We start from the raw sequence: 18,011 nt of genomic DNA, 5'->3' as shown, positions 1-18,011 counted from the left end.
GATAAGGCAAGACTTTGGATGCATCGGATGGAGAGGAAAACTGCAGGGGATGGGCACAATGGAAATGTAGAGCTTGTTCAAGGAACAGCTCCTGCGTGTCCTTGATAAGTATGTGCCTGTCAGGCAGGGAGGAAGTGGTCGAGCAAGGGAACCGTGGTTTACTAAGGCAGTCGAAACACTTGTCAAGAGGAAGAAGGAGGCTCATGTAAAGATGAGACATGAAGGTTCAGTAAGGGCGCTCGAGAGTTACAAGTTAGCTAGGAAGGACCTAAAGAGAGAGCTAAGAAGAGCCAGGAGGGGACATGAGAAGTCTTTGGCAAGTAGGATGTTGTCCCCTTGTTCAAGAAGCGGAGTAGAGACAACCCCGGTAACTATAGACCAGTGAGCCTTACTTCTGTTGTGGGCAAAATCTTGGAAAGGTTTATAAGAGATATGGTGTATAACCCTAAAGCTTTCTGTAGATATGTCAGGAATAAAACAATGACTATGGTAACAGTAGGGCCAGTCAAGGACAGCAGTGGGAAGTTGTGCTTGGAGTCCGAGGAGATAGGAGAGGTGCTGAATGAATATTTTTTGTCAGTATTCATGCAGGAAAAAGACAATGTTGTCGAGGAGAATACTGAGATTCAGGCTACTAGACTAGAAGGGCTTGAGGTTCATGAGGAGGAGGTGTTAACAATTTTGGAAAGGGTGAAAATAGATAGGTCCCCTGGGCCGGATGGGATTTATCCTAGGATTCTTTGGGAAGCTAGGGAGGAGATTGCTGAGCCTTTGGCTTTGATCTTTAAGTCACCTTTGTCAACAGGAATAGTGCCAGAAGACTGGAGGATAGCAAATGTTGTCCCCTTGTTCAAGAAGGGGAGTAGAGACAACCCCGGTAACTATAGACCAGTGAGCCTTACTTCTGTTGTGGGCAAAATCTTGGAAAGGTTTATAAGAGATATGGTGTATAATCATCTGGAAAGGAATAATTTGATTAGACATAGTCAACACGGTTTCGTGAAGGGTAGGTCGTGCCTCACAAACCTTATTGAGTTCTTTGAGAAGGTGACCAAACAGGTGGATGAGGGTAAAGCAGTTGATGTGTATATGGATTTCAGTAAAGCGTTTGATAAGGTTCCCCACGGTAGGCTACTGCAGAAAATACGGAAGCATGGGATTCAGGGAGATTTAGCAGTTTGGATCAGAAATTGGCTAGCTGGAATAAGACAGAGGGTGGTGGTTGATGGGAAGTGTTCAGACTGGAGTCCAGTTACTAGTGGTGTACCACAAGGATCTGTTTTGTGGCCACTGCTGTTTGTCATTTTTATAAATGCCCTAGAGGAGGGCGTAAAAGGATGGGTGAGTAAATTTGCAGATGACACTAAAGTCAGTGGCGTTGTGGACAGTGCGGAAGGATGTTACAAGTTACAGAGGGACATAGATAAGCTGCAGCGCTGGGCTGAGAGGTGGCAAATGGAGTTTAATGCAGAAAAGTGTGAGGTGATTCATTTTGGAAGGAATAACAGGAAGACAGAGTACTGGACTAATGGTAAGATTCTTGGCAGTGTGGATGAGCAGAGAGATCTCGGTGTCCATGTACATAGATCCCTGAAAGTTGCCACCCAGGTTGAGAGGGTTGTTAAGAAGGCATACGGTGTGTTAGCTTTTATTGGTAGAGGGATTGAGTTTCGGAGCCATGAGGTCATGTTGCGGCTGTACTAAACTCTGGTGCGGCCGCATTTGGAGTATTGCGTGCAATTCTGGTCGCCGCATCATAGGAAGGATGTGGAAGCATTGGAAAGGGTGCAGAGGAGATTTACCAGAATGTTGCCTGGTATGGAGGGAAGATCATATGAGGAAAGGCTGAGGGACTTGAGGCTGTTTTCGTTAGAGTGAAGAAGGTTAAAAGGTGACTTAATTGAGGCAGACAAGATGATCAGAGGATTGGATAGGGTGGACAGTGAGAGCCTTTTTCCTCGGATGGTGATGTCTACCATGAGGGGACATAGTTTTAAATTGAGGGGAGATAGATATCATACAGACGTCAGAGGTAGGTTCTTTAATCAGAGAGTAGTAAGGGTGTGGAATGCCCTGCCTGCAACAGTAGTGGACTCGCCAACACTAAGGGTATTCAAATGGTCATTGGATAGACATACGGACGATAAGGGAATAGTGTAAATGGGCTTTAGAGTGGTTTCACAGGTCAGCGCAACATCGAGGGCCGAAGGGCATGTACTGCGCTGTAGTGTTCTATGTTCTATGAGATCATGATTCAATCCTGTCTCATTACACAGGACCAGATCTAGGACCGCTTGTTCCCTCGTAGGTTCCATTACATACTGTTCTAGGAAACTATCGCGGATACATTCTATAAACTCCTCCTCAAGGCTGCCTTGACCGACCTGGTTAAACCAATCGACATGTCGATTAAAATCCCCCATGGTAACTGCTGTACCATTTCTACATGCATCTGTTATTTCTTTGTTTATTGCCTGCCCCACCATAATGTTACTATTTGGTGGCTGATAGATTACTCCTATCTGTTACTTTTTCGCCTTACTATTCCTGATTTCCACCCAAATGGATTCAACCTTATCCTCCATAGCACCAATATCATCCCCTTACTATTGCCCGGATGTCATCCTTAAATAACAGAGCTACACCACCTCCTTTACCATCCACTCTGTCCTTCCGAATAGTTTGATACCCTCGGATATTTAACTCCCAGTCGTGACCATCCTTTAACCATGTTTCAGTAATGGCCACTAAATCATAGTCATTCACGATGATTTTCTTCATCAACTCATTTACCTTATTCCGAATATTACGAACATTCAGGTAAAGTACACTTATGTTGGCTTTTATACCTCTGTTTTGAATCTTAACACTCGATCAGTAACCTCTCCTAAGTTATATTTCCTCTTCACCTTTCTCCTAATTTTCCTTGTCGTTGAACCAATATCTTCATGTAACAACCTGCCGCGTCGCTTACCATTTATGTTTTTACTTCCCGTTTTATTCCTTTTAGTATTCCTGGTCCTATTCACTGAGCTCCCCTCAGTCACTGTACCTTGTACTGTCACCCTTTTTGATTTTTGACTATGGCTTCTCTGCCTTACACTTTCCCCCTTACTGCCTTTTATTTCTGTCCCTGTTTTACTACCTTCCGACTTCCTGCATCGGTTCCCATCTCCCTGGCACATTAGTTTAAACCCTCCCCAACAGCTCTAGCAACCCCCCCCCCCTCCCCCCGCGCAGGACAATGGTTCCAGTCCTGCCCAGGTGCAGACCGTCCAGTTTGTACTGGTCCCACTTCCACCAGAACCGGTTCCAATGCCCCAGGAATTTGAATCCCTCCCTCTTGCACCATCTCTCGAGCCACGCATTCATCCTATCTATCCTGACATTCCTTCTCTGACTAGCTCGTGGTACTGGTAGCAATCCAGAGATTACTACCTTTGAGTAGTAATCTTTAGTTTTTAGTTTAACTCCTAACTCCCTGAATTCAGCTTGTAGGACCTCGTCCCGTTTTTTACCTATATCGCTGGTGCCTATGTGCACCACGACAGCTGGCTGTTCACCCTCTCCCCCCCCCCCCAGAATGTCCTGCAGCCGCTCCGAGACATCCTTGACCCTTGCACCAGGGAGGCAACATACCATCCTGGAGTCTCGATTGAGTCCGCTGAACCGCCTGTCTATTCCCTTACAATTGAGTCCCCTATCACTATAGCCCTGCCATTCTTCTTCCTGCCCAGCTGTGCAGCAGAGCCAGCCACGGTGCCATGAACCCGGCTGCTGCTGCCTTCCCCTGGTGAGCCATCTCCCTCAACAGTATCCAAAGCGGTATATCTGTTTTGCAGGGAGATGACCGCAGAGGACACCTGCACTGCCTTCCTACTCTTGCTCTATCTTTTGGTCACCCATTTACTATCTCCCTCAGTACCTTTCACCTGCGGTGTGACCAACTCCCTGAACGTGCTATCCACGACGTCCTCAGCATCGCAGATGCTCCAAAGTGAGTCCATCCGCAGCTCCAGAGCCGTCAAGCGGTCTAACAGGAGCTGCAACTGGACACACTTCTTGCACGTGAAGGAGCCAGGGACAGTGGACGTGTCCCTGAGCTCCCACATCGCACACGAGGAGCACTCATTGACCAGAGAGTGACACTGAAAAGCATTCTGGGAGAAATCAGTGCAGTCACCACAACTAGGAAGGGGATTGAGGAGGGCCCACTGCCAAAGAACGGGATAACCCCAAACATTACATTGCTGCAGTATTTCCATCCCTCCTTCCTCATCAATCCAAAAAAAGAAAGGGAGAGACAGTACTTGAGGAGAGCACCAGACCTGCGAGGGACACTTTCTCAGTGTGGATTTAAGAAGGCAGCTGATTGGTGACTACTTCCTTGTGTGTGTTTTTATTTTGTTAAAGTAATTTAATATTTAACAGCGAGTTAGGCATGCCAGTTGGTGGGCCTTGGTGTTCCACCTGCGACATGTGGTCAATCATTAATGCTGAAGACTTCCGGTTGCGGTGATGCCTAGCTAGCCGCACGTTTCGGCGGCTCCAGCTCCGACGGACCTTCGGGCTCTTTTAAGAGCCCCAACGGGAAATGTTTTGACGACGCAACCCGGTATGGGGTGAGTGAGAAGGGAGTCCCCCCCCCCCCAACGAAGGAGGAAAAAACCGGCGGCGGCGGCTGCAGCGCGAGGAATCGTCGACCAAAGGGTCAGAAAGGGAGAAGCACAAGATGGCGGCGGAGAAAGCGCAGGCGACATGGAGGCCTGAGCAGGATGAATTTTTGAGACGGTGCGTGGAGCTGCTGAAGAGGGAGGTGCTGACCCCGTTGCTACAGGCAATTGAGGGGCTTAAGGAGACTTTAAAGACCCAGGAGACAGAGCTCCGCGTGGTGGAGCAGAAGGTGACAGATATTGAGGACGAGATCCTGGGCCTGGCGGTGAAGACACAGACGCACGAGGCACTTCATAAAAAGTGTACTGAAAGGATCGAGGCCCTAGAAAACGGAGCGCGAAGGAAGAACCTTCGGATACTGGGTCTCCCTGAGGGTGTGGAAGGAGTGGACTGTGGAGCTTATGCAAGTATGATGCTGAGCTCACTGGTGGGTGCTGAGGCCCCTACGGGCCCCTTGGAGGTGAAGTGGGCACATCGGATCCCGGCGAGAAGACCAAAAGCGGGAGAACCACCCAGGGCGATAATCGTGCGATTTCACCGCCTTAAGGATAGAGAAGAGGTCCTGAGATGGGCTAAAAAGGTGCGGAGTAGCAGATGGGAGAATGCAGTGGTACGGGTGTACCAGGATTGGAGTGGGGAGGTGGCGAGAAGGAGGGCGAGCTTTAACCGAGCCAAAGAGGTGTTGCATAAAAGGAAGGTGAAGTTCGGGATGCTGCAGCCGGCAAGACTATGGGTCATGTATCAGGAGAGACACCATTATTTTGAGACGGCGGAGGAAGCATGGACCTTTATCAAAGAGGAGAAATTGGATCGGAACTGAGGGACTGATGCTGCAGGAAATGTTATTGTCAATGTTATGGTTGAAATTAATTGAGAAGTAAATTGGGAAGGGGGGAGGCATTGGGAAAGGTGGGCGCCGGTGAGGGGGGAAAGACGGGACATAGTTGGAGAATGGGGAAGGAGAGGGGGAGGGGAAAGGGAGCTGCGCCATAAGAGGCGGGTCAGGTAAAGGGATGTTCCCGCGCCGGAAAGAATATGGCGGGAAGACAGGCGCAAGGCGGATGGGAGTTCCCCACACGGGGGGGTCGAGGAATGAGCAGGAGTAGCCGGGGTCAGTTGAAGTCAGCTGACTTACGGAAGTAATATGGGGGGAGCAATCACGCTAGAAAGAGATCTGGAGGGGGGGGGGGGACAACTGGGTTGCTGCTGCGGAAATCCAAAAGGAAATGGCTAAAGAGTGGGTGGGCGGGGATGGTGTGCGACGCTGGGGAGCGAGTGGGAGCGCGGAGGCGGGATATGGGACTGGCCTAGAGAAGGTAATGGCTAGTCGACATGGGAGGGGGGCAGGTAGCCCCCGAGTGAGGCTGATCACGTGGAACGTGAGAGGCCTGAACGGACCGATAAAAAGGGCCCGAGTGCTCGCGCATTTGAAAGGACTAAGGGCAGACGTGGTTATGCTCCAAGAGACGCACCTAAAGGTGGCGGACCAAGTTAGGTTAAGGAAAGGATGGGTGGGACAGGTGTTCCACTCAGGACTAGACGCAAAGAACAGAGGGGTGGCCATTTTGGTGGGGAAACAGGTCGCATTTGAAGCAAAGAACATCGTAGCAGATAGCGGAGGTAGATATGTAATGGTGAGTGGCAGGCTGGAGGGAATGGAGGTCGTGTTGGTTAATGTGTATGCCCCAAACTGGGACGATGCGGGATTTATGAGACGGATGCTGGGGCGTATACCGGACCTGGAGGTAGGAAACTTGATTTTAGGAGGGGACTTTAATACTGTGCTGGACCCGGGGCTAGATAGATCAAGCTCAAGGACCGGAAGAAGGCCGGCAGCGGCCAAGGTACTTAAGGGGTTTATGGACCAAATGGGGGGAGTGGATCCATGGCGATTTCTTAGACCTAGGGCTAGGGAGTTCTCCTTCTTCTCCCATGTCCATAAAGTGTACTCCCGGATATATTTTATTGTTTTGGGAAGGTCGTTGATCTCTAGGGTGGAAGAAGCTGACTATTCAGCCACAGCGGTTTCGGACCATGCCCCACATTGGGTGGACCTGGAATTAGGAGAGGAAAGGGAGCAGAGAACACTCTGGCGATTAGATGTGGGATTGATGGCGGATGAGGGAGTGTGTGCAAGAGTGCGGGGGTGTATTGAGAGATACCTGGAGGTCAATGACGACGGCGAGGTCCCTGTGGGAGTGGTATGGGAAGCACTAAAAGCGGTGGTCAGAGGAGAGCTGATCTCCATTGGGGCCCACAAAAGGAAAACAGAGGCCAAGGAAAGGGAAAGATTACTGGGGGAGATTTTAAGGGTGGATAGGGAATTTGCAGAGACCCCGGAGGAGGGACTGTACAGGGAGAGGAGATGACTCCAAACGGAGTTTGACCTCCTGACCACCAGAAAGGCGGAGGTACTGTGGAGGAAGGCACAGGGGAGGAGGTATGAATATGGGGAAAAGGCTAGTCGCCTGTTGGCTCATCAATTGCGAAAAAGGACAGCAGCGAGGGAGATAGGAGGAATTAGAGACAAAAAGGGAGACACGGTGCGAAGAGCAGGAAAGATAAATGAGGTGTTCAAGACCTTCTATGAGGGACTGTACAGGTCTCAACCCCCAGAGGGAGAGGAGGGGTTGCGGCAGTTCCTGGACCAATTGAGGTTTCCGAAAGTGGAGGAGCAGGAGGTGGCAGGCCTGGGGGCACCGATTGGGGTGGACGAGGTTATTAAGGGACTGGGAAGCATGCAAGCAGGGAAGGCTCCGGGACCAGACCGGTTCCCGGTGGAATATTACAGAAAATATGTGGACTTGTTGGCCCCGTTGATGGTGAGGACGTTCAGTGAGGCCAGGGAAGGAGGGACTTTACCCCCGACGATGTTGGAGGCGACGATATCGCTAATTTTGAAGAGGGATAAAGATCCGTTGCAGTGCGGGTCCTATAGACCTATTTCATTATTGAACGTGGACGCCAAATTGTTGGCAAAGGTACTGGCATCGAGGATAGAGGACTGTGTCCCGGGGGTGGTGCACGAAGACCAGACAGGGTTCGTAAAAGGGAGACAACTGAATGTTAACGTGCGACGACTATTAGGGGTGATAATGATGCCCCCAGTGGAGGAGGAGGCAGAGATAGTGGCGGCAATGGATGCAGAGAAGGCATTTGATAGGGTGGAGTGGGAGTATTTATGGGAAGTGTTAAGGAGGTTTGGGAACGGATTTATTAGCTGGGTTAAACTTCTTTATGGGGCTCCAACGGCAAGTGTAGTTACGGGTCGACAAAGATCGGAGTATTTCCGACTATATAGGGGAACAAGACAGGGATGCCCGCTGTCTCCATTGTTGTTCGCGTTGGCAATTGAACCTCTGGCCATGGCGTTGAGAGACTCCAGGAAATGGAGAGGGGTGATTAGAGGGGGAGAAGAACACCGAGTCTCGTTATACGCAGATGACCTATTGTTATACGTGTCGGACCCAGCGGGGGGATGATGAGGTTATGCGAATGTTGAGGGAGTTCGGGGATTTCTCGGGGTATAGACTAAACATGGGGAAGAGTGAATTATTTGTGATACATCCAGGGGACCAGAGTAGAGAGATAGAAGGCCTGCCTCTGAGGAAAGTGGAAAGAAACTTCCGATACCTGGGGATTCAGATCGCTAGGAGCTGGGGAACCTTGCACAGACTTAATCTGACACGGCTGGTAGAACAAATGGAGGAGGACTTCAAGAGGTGGGACATGCAGCCTCTGTCGCTGGCGGGCAGGGTGCAGGCAATTAACATGATGGTCCTCCCGAGGTTCTTATTTGTATTTCAATGTCTCCCTATACTAATCACTAAGACCTTTTTCAATAAAATAGACAGGAGCATCACGAGCTTCGTGTGGGCAGGGAAAGTTCCGAGAGTAAGGAGGGGGTTCCTTCAGCGTAGTAGGGACAGAGGAGGATTGGCACTACCGAACTTGGGCGATTACTATTGGGCCGCCAATGTGGCAATGATACGTAAATGGATGATGGAGGGTGAGGGAGCGGCGTGGAAAAGACTGGAGAGAAAGTCCTGTAAAGGGACGAGTTTAAAGGCGCTGGTGACGGCGCCGCTACCGTTCTCGCCAAAAAAGTTTACCACGAACCCGGTGGTGGCGGCAACATTGAATATCTGGGGACAATGGAGGCGACAGAGAGGGGTGCGGGGTGCCCTGGTGGGGTCCCCAATTAGGAACAACCATAGGTTCGCCCCAGGAAGAATGGATGGAGGATTTCAGAGCTGGCAGCAGCTGGGAATTAAGAGGGTGGGAGATTTATTTATAGATGGGACTTTTGCGAGCTTGGGAGCATTGGAGGAAAAGTATAAGTTACCACGGGGAAACTTCTTGAGATATATGCAGATGAGGGCGTTTACTAGACAACAGGTGAGGGAATTTCCGTTGCTCCCGACACAGGGGATTCAGGACAGAGTGCTTTCAGGGGTGTGGGTCGGAGAGGGCAAGGTGTCAGAGATATACCGAGAGATGAGGGAAGAGGGGGAGGAGTCGGTGGGCGAACTAAAAGGAAAGTGGGAAGAAGAATTAGGGGAGGAGATAGAGGAGGGTATGTGGGCTGATGCCCTAAGCAGGGTAAATTCCTCTTCCTCATGCGCCAGGCTTAGCCTGATTCAATTTAAGGTGCTACATAGAGCACACATAACGGGAGCAAGATTGAGCAGGTTCTTTGGAGTGGAGGACAAATGTGGGAGGTGTGGCGGGAGCCCGGCAAACCACGCACATATGTTTTGGTTGTGCCCGGCACTGGAAGGGTATTGGAAGGGAGTGACGGGAGTGATTTCGCGGGTGGTGAAGGCCCGGGTCAAACCAGGCTGGGGGTTAGCTCTATTTGGAGTTGCGGAAGAGCCGGGAGTGCAGGAGGCGAAAGAGGCCGACGTTGTGGCCTTTGCGTCCCTAGTAGCCCGGCGCAGGATCCTACTCATGTGGAAGGAGGCGAAACCCCCCGGACTGGAGGCTTGGGTAAATGATATGGCGGGGTTCATTAAATTGGAGCAGATAAAGTTTGCCCTGAGAGGATCGGCTCAAGGGTTCACCAGGCGGTGGCAGCCATTTCTCGACTACCTAGGGGAACGTTAGAGGGAAGACAGATGACCAGCAGCAGCAACCCAGGAGGGGGGGGGGGGGGTGGTTTTAGTTTAGTTTATGTCAAAAGATTATGGGGTTTAGTTATTTGCGTTTTGTTAAAAATGTCTTTACTGTTACGTTTGCTTTGTAAGAGGGAAAAAATTGTTGTTTGGAAAGAAATTTCAATAAAATATATATATTTTTTTTAAATCATTAATGCTGACAACATCCCTGACAATTACATCTGCGGGAGGCGTATTCAGCTGCATTTGCTGACTGAATGAATGGATCGGTTTAAGCAGCAGATGGAGGTACTAAGAGCAACCAAATGGCGGGAAGCGTCATAGATAGAAGTGAAAGAGACCCGGCCACACCCAAGGTACAGGAAGGTAGATGGATGACCTCTAGACAGGGCAGGCAGTCAGTGCAGGAGTCCCCTGTAGCTGTGCCCCTCTCCAACATGTATGCCCTTTTGGATACTAATGAGGGGAGTGGCTCATCAGGTGACAGCAGCAGCAGTAGCCAGAGCAGTAGCACCATGGCTGGCCCTGTTGTACAGAGGAGGGGGGCAAAGCATAACACAGCAATACTAATTGTGGATTCGATAGTCAGGGGCACAGATAGATGCTTCTGAGGTCGCGAAAGAGACTCCAGCATGGTGTGTTGCTTCCCGGGTGCCAGGTATGTCTCTGAGCGGGTGCAGGACTTCCTGAAACAGGAGGGCAAACAGGCAAATGCCATTGTCCACATTGGTACAAATTACACAGACAGGAAGAGCAGCAAGGTCGTGCAAAGACATTACAGGGAGTTAGGTAGTAAGCTAAAAAGCAGGAACTTTAGAGTAATCATTTTAAGATTACTCCCTGTGGCACATGCTAGAGAGGTTAGGAACAGAGAGATACTACAGTTGAACACGTGGACAAAGAGCTGGTATGGGGAGGGCTTCGGATATGTGGATCATTGGGGTGCCTTCCAGGGAAGGTGGGACCTATACAAGCAGGGCTGGTTGCACCTAAACTGGAGGGGAACCAATATCCTGGCTGGGAGGTTTGCTAATGTGGTTCCAGAGGGTTTATAGTATGGCAAGAGGGTGGGAACCGGAGCAGCAGGTCAGACAGGGGAAGAGCTTGAGAGTAAGACAAATATAGCTAAGAGGGAGAGCAGGCAGAGGGAAGTCGCTGATCTCAGTGGGGCGAGAGGTCTGGAGTGCATTTGCTTCAATGCAGGAAGTATAACAGGTAAAACAGATGAACTTAGAGCTTGGATTAATATGGGGAATTATGATATTGTTGCTGTTACGGAGACATGGTTAAAGGAGGGACAGGACTGCCAGCTTAACGTTCTGGGATATTGATGTTATAGACAAGACAGAGGGGGTAGCAGAAAAGGCGGAGAGTTATATTACTGGTTAGGGAACACATCACAGCTGTGATGAGGGAGGATATCTTGGAGGGATTCTGCAGTGAGGCATTATGGGTAGAGCTCACAAAAAGGAAGGGTGCAATCACAATGTTGGGGTTAGACTATAGGCCTCCCAACAGCCAGCGGGATACAGAGGAACAGATAGATGTAGTCAGATTCTGGAAAGATGTCAAAATAGCAGGGTTGTTGTGGTGGGTGATTTTAATTCCCCCCCCCCCCCCCCCCCCAAATTGACTGGTATTCTGTTAATGATGGAGAGCAATTTGTTAGGAGGGCTTAAAAAAGGCCATGAGATGTCATTGGCAAGCAGGGTCAAGGAAAATCCCAAGGCCTTTTATACATTTATAAGGAGCAAGAGGGTAGCTAGGGAAAGAGTAGACTCACTCAAGGACAAAGGAGGGAAGTTATGCATGGAGTCAGAGGAAGTGGGTGAGATACTTGAGTACTTTGCATCGGTATTCACCGAGGAGAGGGCCATGACAGATGTTGAGGTTCAGGATGGGTGTGTGAATAATCTAGGACATGTCAGCATAATGAAGGAGAACGTACTGGATATCTTAAAATGCATTAAGGTAGACAAGTCCCCTGGGCCGGATGGGATATATTCCAGGTTACGGTGGGAGACAAGAGAGGAAATAGCTGGGGCCTTAACAGATATCTTTGCATCATCTTTGACCACAGGCGAGGTTTCAGAGGACTGGAGAATAGCCAATGTTGTCCCTTTGATTAAGAAGTAAAGCAAGGATAATCCAGGTAATTATAGGCCGGTGAGCCTGACGTCAGTGGTGGGAAGCTGTTGGAGAAGATAGTGAGGGACAGGATTTATTCACATTTGGACGTCTTAGTGATAGGTAACATGGTTTTGTACGGGGAAGGTCATGTCTTACCAGCGGTATAAGAGTTTTTTGAGGAGGTGACAAAATTATTGATGAGGGAAAGGCTGTGGATGTCATCTACATGGACTTTAGTAAGGTGTTTGTCAAGGTCCCTCATGGCAGACTGGTACAAAAGGTAAAGTCGCATGGGATTCAGGGGGGTAACTCTGAACTGGAGTCAGAGAGTAACAGTGGAAGGGAATTTTTCAGAATGGAGATCTGTAACTAGTGGTGTTCCACAGGGATCAGTGCTGGGACCACTGTTGTTTGTAATATATATAAATAATCTGGAGGAAAATGTGGATGATCTGATTAGCAAGTTTGCAGATAGTGATGGGGATTGTCAGAGAATACAGCAGGATATAGATAGATTGGAGAGTTGGGCAGAGAAATGGCAGATGGAGTTCAATCCAGAAAAATTCAGGTGTGAATTGTACAGTAAATGGCAGAACCCTTGGGAGCATGGACATACCGAGGGATCTGGGCATTCAAGTCCATAGTTCCATGAATGTGGCAATGCGAGTGGATAAGGTGGTCAAGAAGGCATATGCATGCTTGCCTTCATCGGCTGGGGCATTGAGTACAAGAGTTGGCAGATCATGTCACCACAGTTAGACCGCGGTTTACCAGGATGTTGCCTGGTCTGGGGTGTTAGGTATGAGGAGAGGTTGAATAAACTTGGGTTGTTTTTGTTGGAAAGACGGAGGCTGAGGTGAGGTCTACAAAATTACGAGAGGTGTAGACAGGGTGAATAGTCAGAAGCTTTTTCCCAGGGTGGAAGACTTAATTACAAGGGGGTGCAGGTTCAAGGTGAGAGGGGGAAAGCTTATGGGAGATGTGTGGGGAAAGGTTTTTACACAGAGGGTGGTGGGTGCCTGGAACTAGTTGCCAGTGGAGATGGTGGAGGCAGGCACGATAGCAACGTTTAAAATGTATCTTGATAGACACATGAACTGGAGGAATACAGATCATTTGGGCAATAAGTAGTAGGTCTAAATAAGGAATCTGGATTGGCGCAGGCTTGATGGGCCGAAGGGTCTGTTCCTGTGCTGTAATGTTCTTTGTTCTCTGTTCTAAAGGGACAGTGTTGGTTTTGATGTTTCTCTCAACACCTATTGCTATCAGCCCTTGCTAATCAAAATACGGTTCCATTGGCCATGTGCCATTGCTGGCACTCTTTGGAAGCTAATGCTGAAAATCAATGTACCTTAAAATGGGGTCCATTTCATTAAATGGTATGTTGATGACTCCCATGATTGGCTGCCCCGAGTTTCTGTCAAAAACTCCAATAAGTACAGCAGCAGATTTCAGACCATGTGTGTGGATGCCATCTTTGAATTTCTCTTCAAGTTGTCCCTTGATGTACTGATTAGTTGAATCTGTAAACAGAAACATCGTTTTTTTTTTTAAGTATACATTACCCAAGTATAATTAACTAAACTTAAATGACAATGCTGTTTGTGTTTCAACTTCATTCAGTTCTTTGAAATATACAGGCCCAGTAAATCTATCATTGTGATTTATTTTCTTGCTTTCATTTTCTTCCATCAAAATCCCACTTAGGGATGGAATGCCGGTGGTGAGCTGTAGGTGGAGCTCACACGTTGGGTGCCTCCTGCTCGAGTTCTTGGGCGAAATTCTCCCCCAACGGCGCGATGTCCGCCGACTGGCGCCAAACACGGCGTCAATCAGACGGGCATCGCGCCGGCCCAAAGGTGCGGAATGCTCCGCATCTTTGGCGGCCTAGCCCCAACGTTGAGGGGCTAGGCCGACGCCGGAGGGATTTCCGCCCCGCCAGCTGGCGGAAATGGCGTTTGTTGCCCCGCCAGCTGGCGCGGAAATGCGGCGCATGCGCGGGAGCGTTAGCGGCCGCTGACAGTTTCCCGGCGCATGCGCGGGAGCGTCAGCGGCCGCTGTCAGTTTTCCGCGCATGCGCAGTGGGGAGAGTCTCTTCCGCCTCCGCCATGGTGGAGGCCGTAGCGGAGGCGGAAGGGAAAGAGTGCCCCCACGGCACAGGCCCGCCCGCGGGTCGGTGGGCCCCGATCGCGGGCCAGGCCACCGTGGGGGCACCCCCCGGGGTCAGATCGCCCCCCCCCCCCCCAGGACCCCGGAGCCCACCCACGCCGCCTGGTCCCGCCGGTAAATACCAGCTTTGATTTACGCAGGCGGGACAGGCAATTTCTGGGCGGGACTTCGGCCCATCCGGGCCGGAGAATCCAGCGGGGGGTCCCGCCAACTGGCGCGGCCCGATTCCCGCCCCTGCCCAATCTCCGGTACCGGAGACTTCGGCGGGGGCGGGATTCACGGCGGCCTACGGCCATTCTCCGACCCGGCGGGGGGTCGGAGAATGACGCCCCTTGTTTTTGACCCATTTCACCCAATTTTGGGGGGGAACATTTATATGAGCTGTCTTCAATAAATTTGTGTGAATTACAGGATGTCAAAATCCCAACGAAAGAATACGGCACAAAAGGAAACAAATGCTGGACCACCTGCGGGCCCGGTGCGGAGTTCTGTGGCTCTTACACATGGCTGCCTGCGAGAGGTAGGCCACCTCTCTCCTGGGCCTCGGCCACCGCCTGCACAGATTGCCCCAGGTCTTGTACATTCTGATCAATAGCCGAAACCCTCGCCCCCAAAGCCTCCGCCGCGGACGCCACACGTGCGTGTTCGCCTGGGTGGCACGCACGACCGGCACCACCTCCTGCTCCTGCACACAGTTGGACTCCTCCATCTGCAGGTGCTGGATGCTCGGCGACAATCCCTCATGTAGTCTCTGGCTCTGCGACTGCAGCTTCACGATCGATGGGACTGTCTGCTCCAGAAGCCTAAAACCCATCTGGACAGCAGCTAGTCCCCTTGGGAGTTCTTGCCTCCACCTGCTGTACGGAAGCATGTGTATGGTGCACATCAGATAGTGCCCCGGAAGCCTCTTCACTAACATGCCCAAGCGAGGTGAGGGTCTTTGGAATGGTGGAAGGTGTTGGAAATACCTGTGGCGGGAAATCAGTGTCAGCATCAAATTTTAGCTCCGGGGTGTCCTGGGTCTCGGGTTGATGACTCACATCCGTGTCGGTGTCCTCATCACTGTCGGCACCTGGGACTCTGGCTGTGAGTGGGCAGCCTCTTGCCTGGGCCGGGGTACAAGGTAGCCCGCCTCTCCTCCATGGTGTGTAGCAGGGTCTCGAGCTCGGCGTCCGTAAAACAGGGTGTCGCTCTCCTCGCTGACATCTTGTTAGCTGGGATGGGGTGTGTGGAGAGTGAGGTATGTCTCTACGGCTGCAGCTCGTCAGCCTCCTGAGTGTCAATCACGAATCCAGCACCGTTTCTCATTGGAATCGATTGTGTTCCACATGGCCCTGGTGCTAATCCCTCAACGGTCGCTGAATCGCTCCAGATGCGGCACCAGTTTTGCTGTCTGTAGCGCACAAAGACTCCCGAGAGACGAATAGAGGTGAAGTCGATGAGGCTTTATTAAGCGTGACTCGTTCCCCGCAGTTCAGCAACAGACTGGAGCCGCGGGGAGAATTCCTGGTTCTTATACTCCGCCTTCAGGGCGGAGCTAGAGATCAACAGCCAACCAGGACCCGGGATCTGTCAGCCAATGACATCACGGCTTCACAGTCCCACATGACCCCTAATGCATACTACCACATTCACCCCTTGTTAAAAATGAACCCGGCGGGGTGGTGCTTCGCATGGTGGTAGGGGTTTACAAGGCTGGTCCTGGGAGGGAAAAAAACTTTTGCATGTCATTACAGTGCCCTACACTGGGCTATGTACAGGGTTTTTTTGTTTTGAACTATTTACAGTATTCGTAAGAGGGAAAAGGAAAAAAAAACATTCTCGTTAAAGTCCACAACATTCTAGTGTTACACCGATGCCACGAGTCGGGCGGGCGGTCTGGTCGTCCTTGTCGATCGCCTCAGCCCCGGTGGTGGTGGTGCTTGTTCCAGTGTTGTCGCCTCCGGGAGCTTTACGGTTTCTGCTTCAGCTTCACTTCTGGTTGGACCTGGGAGGAGGACCGATCCTCCCGGGAAGGGGGATGTCGCGGGGTGCGCCGGTGGCAGGGAGGGGGTGATTGGTGTCGAGGGGGTGTGTGTGTTGCCGGCGGGCGCCAGATCTCGCAGGGAGACCGTGTCCTGTCGGCCGTCGGGGTACTCCACGTAGGCGTACTGCGGGTTCGCGTGGAGGAGGTGAACCCTCTCGACCAACGGGTCCGACTTGTGCGCCCGCACATGTTTCCGGAGCAAGATGGGTCCTGGGGCCGCCAGCCAGGTCGGCAGCGACGTTCCAGAGGAGGACTTCCTGGGGAAGACAAGGAGGCGCTCATGGGGCGTTTGGTTAGTGGTGGTACACAGTAGCGACCGGATGGAGTGGAGGGCGTCCGGGAGGACCTCCTGCCACCGTGAAACTGGGAGATCCCTGGACCGTAGGGCCAGTCTTCCAGACCGTGCCGTTCTCCCTCTCTACTTGCCCGTTCCCCCGGGGGTTGTAGCTGGTCGTCCTGCTCGAGGCTATACCCTTGCTGAGCAGGAACTGGCGCAGCTCGTCACTCATGAAGGAGGACCCCCTGTCGCTATGGACGTATGCGGGGCAACCGAACAGTGTGAATATGGTGCTAAGGGCTTTAATGACTGTGGCCGCTGTCATGTCAGGGCAGGGGATGGCGAAGGGGAAACGGGAGTACTCGTCCACCACGTTCAGGAAGTATGTGTTGCGGTCGGTGGAGGGGAGGGGCCCTTTGAAATCCAGACTGAGGCGTTCAAAGGGACGGGAAGCCTTGATCAGGTGCGCACTATCCGTCCTGAAAAAATGCGGTTTGCACTCTGCGCAGATGTGGCAGTTCCTTGTGACTGTACGGACCTCCTCCACGGAGTAGGGGAGGTTGCGGGACTTTATAAAATGGTAGAACCAAGTGACCCCCGGGTGGCAGAGGTCCTCGTGGAGGGTTTGGAGACGGTTAATTTGTGCGTTGGCACATGTGCCGCGGGAAAGGGCACCGGACGGCTCGTTCAGCTTTCCGGGACGGTACAAGATCTCATAGTTGAAGGTGGAGAGCTCGATCCTCCACCTTAAGATCTTGTCATTTTTAATTTTGCCCCGCTGTGCATTATCGAACATGAAAGCTACCGACCGTTGGTCAGTGAGGAGAGTGAATTTCCTGCCGGCCAGGTAATGCCTCCAATGTCGCACAGCTTCCACTATGGCTTGGGCTTCCTTTTCCACTGAGGAGTGGCGGATTTCTGAGGCGTGGAGGGTTCGGGAGAAAAAGGCCACGGGTCTGCCCGCTTGGTTAAGGGTGGCCGCTAGAGCTACATCGGAGGCGTCGCTCTCGACCTGGAAGGGGAGGGACTCGTCGATGGCGCGCATCGTGGCCTTTGCGATATCCGCTTTGATGCGGCTGAAGGCCTGGCAAGCCTCTGTCGACAGAGGGAAGGTCGTGGTCTGTATTAGGGGGCGGGCCTTGTCTGCGTACTAGGGGACCCACTGGGCGTAATATGAAAAGAACCCCAGGCAGCGTTTTAGGGCTTTTGAGCAGTGAGGGAGGGGAAATTCCATGAGGGGGCGCATACGTTCGGGGTCGGGGCCTATTATCCCATTGCGCACTACATATCCCAAGATGGCTAGCCGGTTTGTGCTAAAAACGCACTTGTCCTCGTTGTATGTGAGGTTCAAGGCTTTAGCGGTCTGGAGGAATTTTTGGAGATTGGCGTCGTGGTCCTGCTGATCATGGCCGCAGATGGTTACGTTGTCGAGATACGGGAACGTGGCCTGCAACTCGTGTTGATCAACCATTCGGTCCATCTCCCGTTGGAAAACCGAGACCCCGTTTGTGACGCCAAATGGGACCCTTAGGAAGTGGTATAATCGCCCGTCTGCCTCGAAGGCTGTGTACTTGCGGTCACTTGGGTGGATGGGGAGCTGATGGTAGGCGGACTTGAG

At 51.5% G+C, this 18,011-nt stretch overlaps 2 protein-coding genes across 3 annotated transcripts in view; one reads left to right on the top strand and one right to left on the bottom strand.

Annotated features, from left to right (window-relative positions):
* inpp1 (inositol polyphosphate-1-phosphatase) overlaps positions 1-18,011 on the bottom strand; it is a 75,360-nt gene that overhangs the window by 7,367 nt on the left and 49,982 nt on the right. For both annotated transcript variants that reach the window (XM_072494072.1, XM_072494071.1), the window contains exon 7: positions 13,273-13,444. In XM_072494072.1, coding sequence (XP_072350173.1) covers positions 13,273-13,444 — 172 coding nt within the window. The remainder of the gene's footprint in view (positions 1-13,272; positions 13,445-18,011) is intronic.
* Positions 1-18,011, top strand: part of pan2 (poly(A) specific ribonuclease subunit PAN2) — a 231,809-nt gene that overhangs the window by 164,682 nt on the left and 49,116 nt on the right. The gene's annotated exons all lie outside the window — the stretch shown is intronic.

The sequence above is a fragment of the Scyliorhinus torazame genome, chromosome X (assembly GCF_047496885.1).
Source record: "Scyliorhinus torazame isolate Kashiwa2021f chromosome X, sScyTor2.1, whole genome shotgun sequence".
Taxonomy (NCBI): domain Eukaryota; kingdom Metazoa; phylum Chordata; class Chondrichthyes; order Carcharhiniformes; family Scyliorhinidae; genus Scyliorhinus; species Scyliorhinus torazame.
Note: the sequence above shows the minus strand (reverse complement) of the source record. Positions and strands in the feature narration are given on the sequence as shown.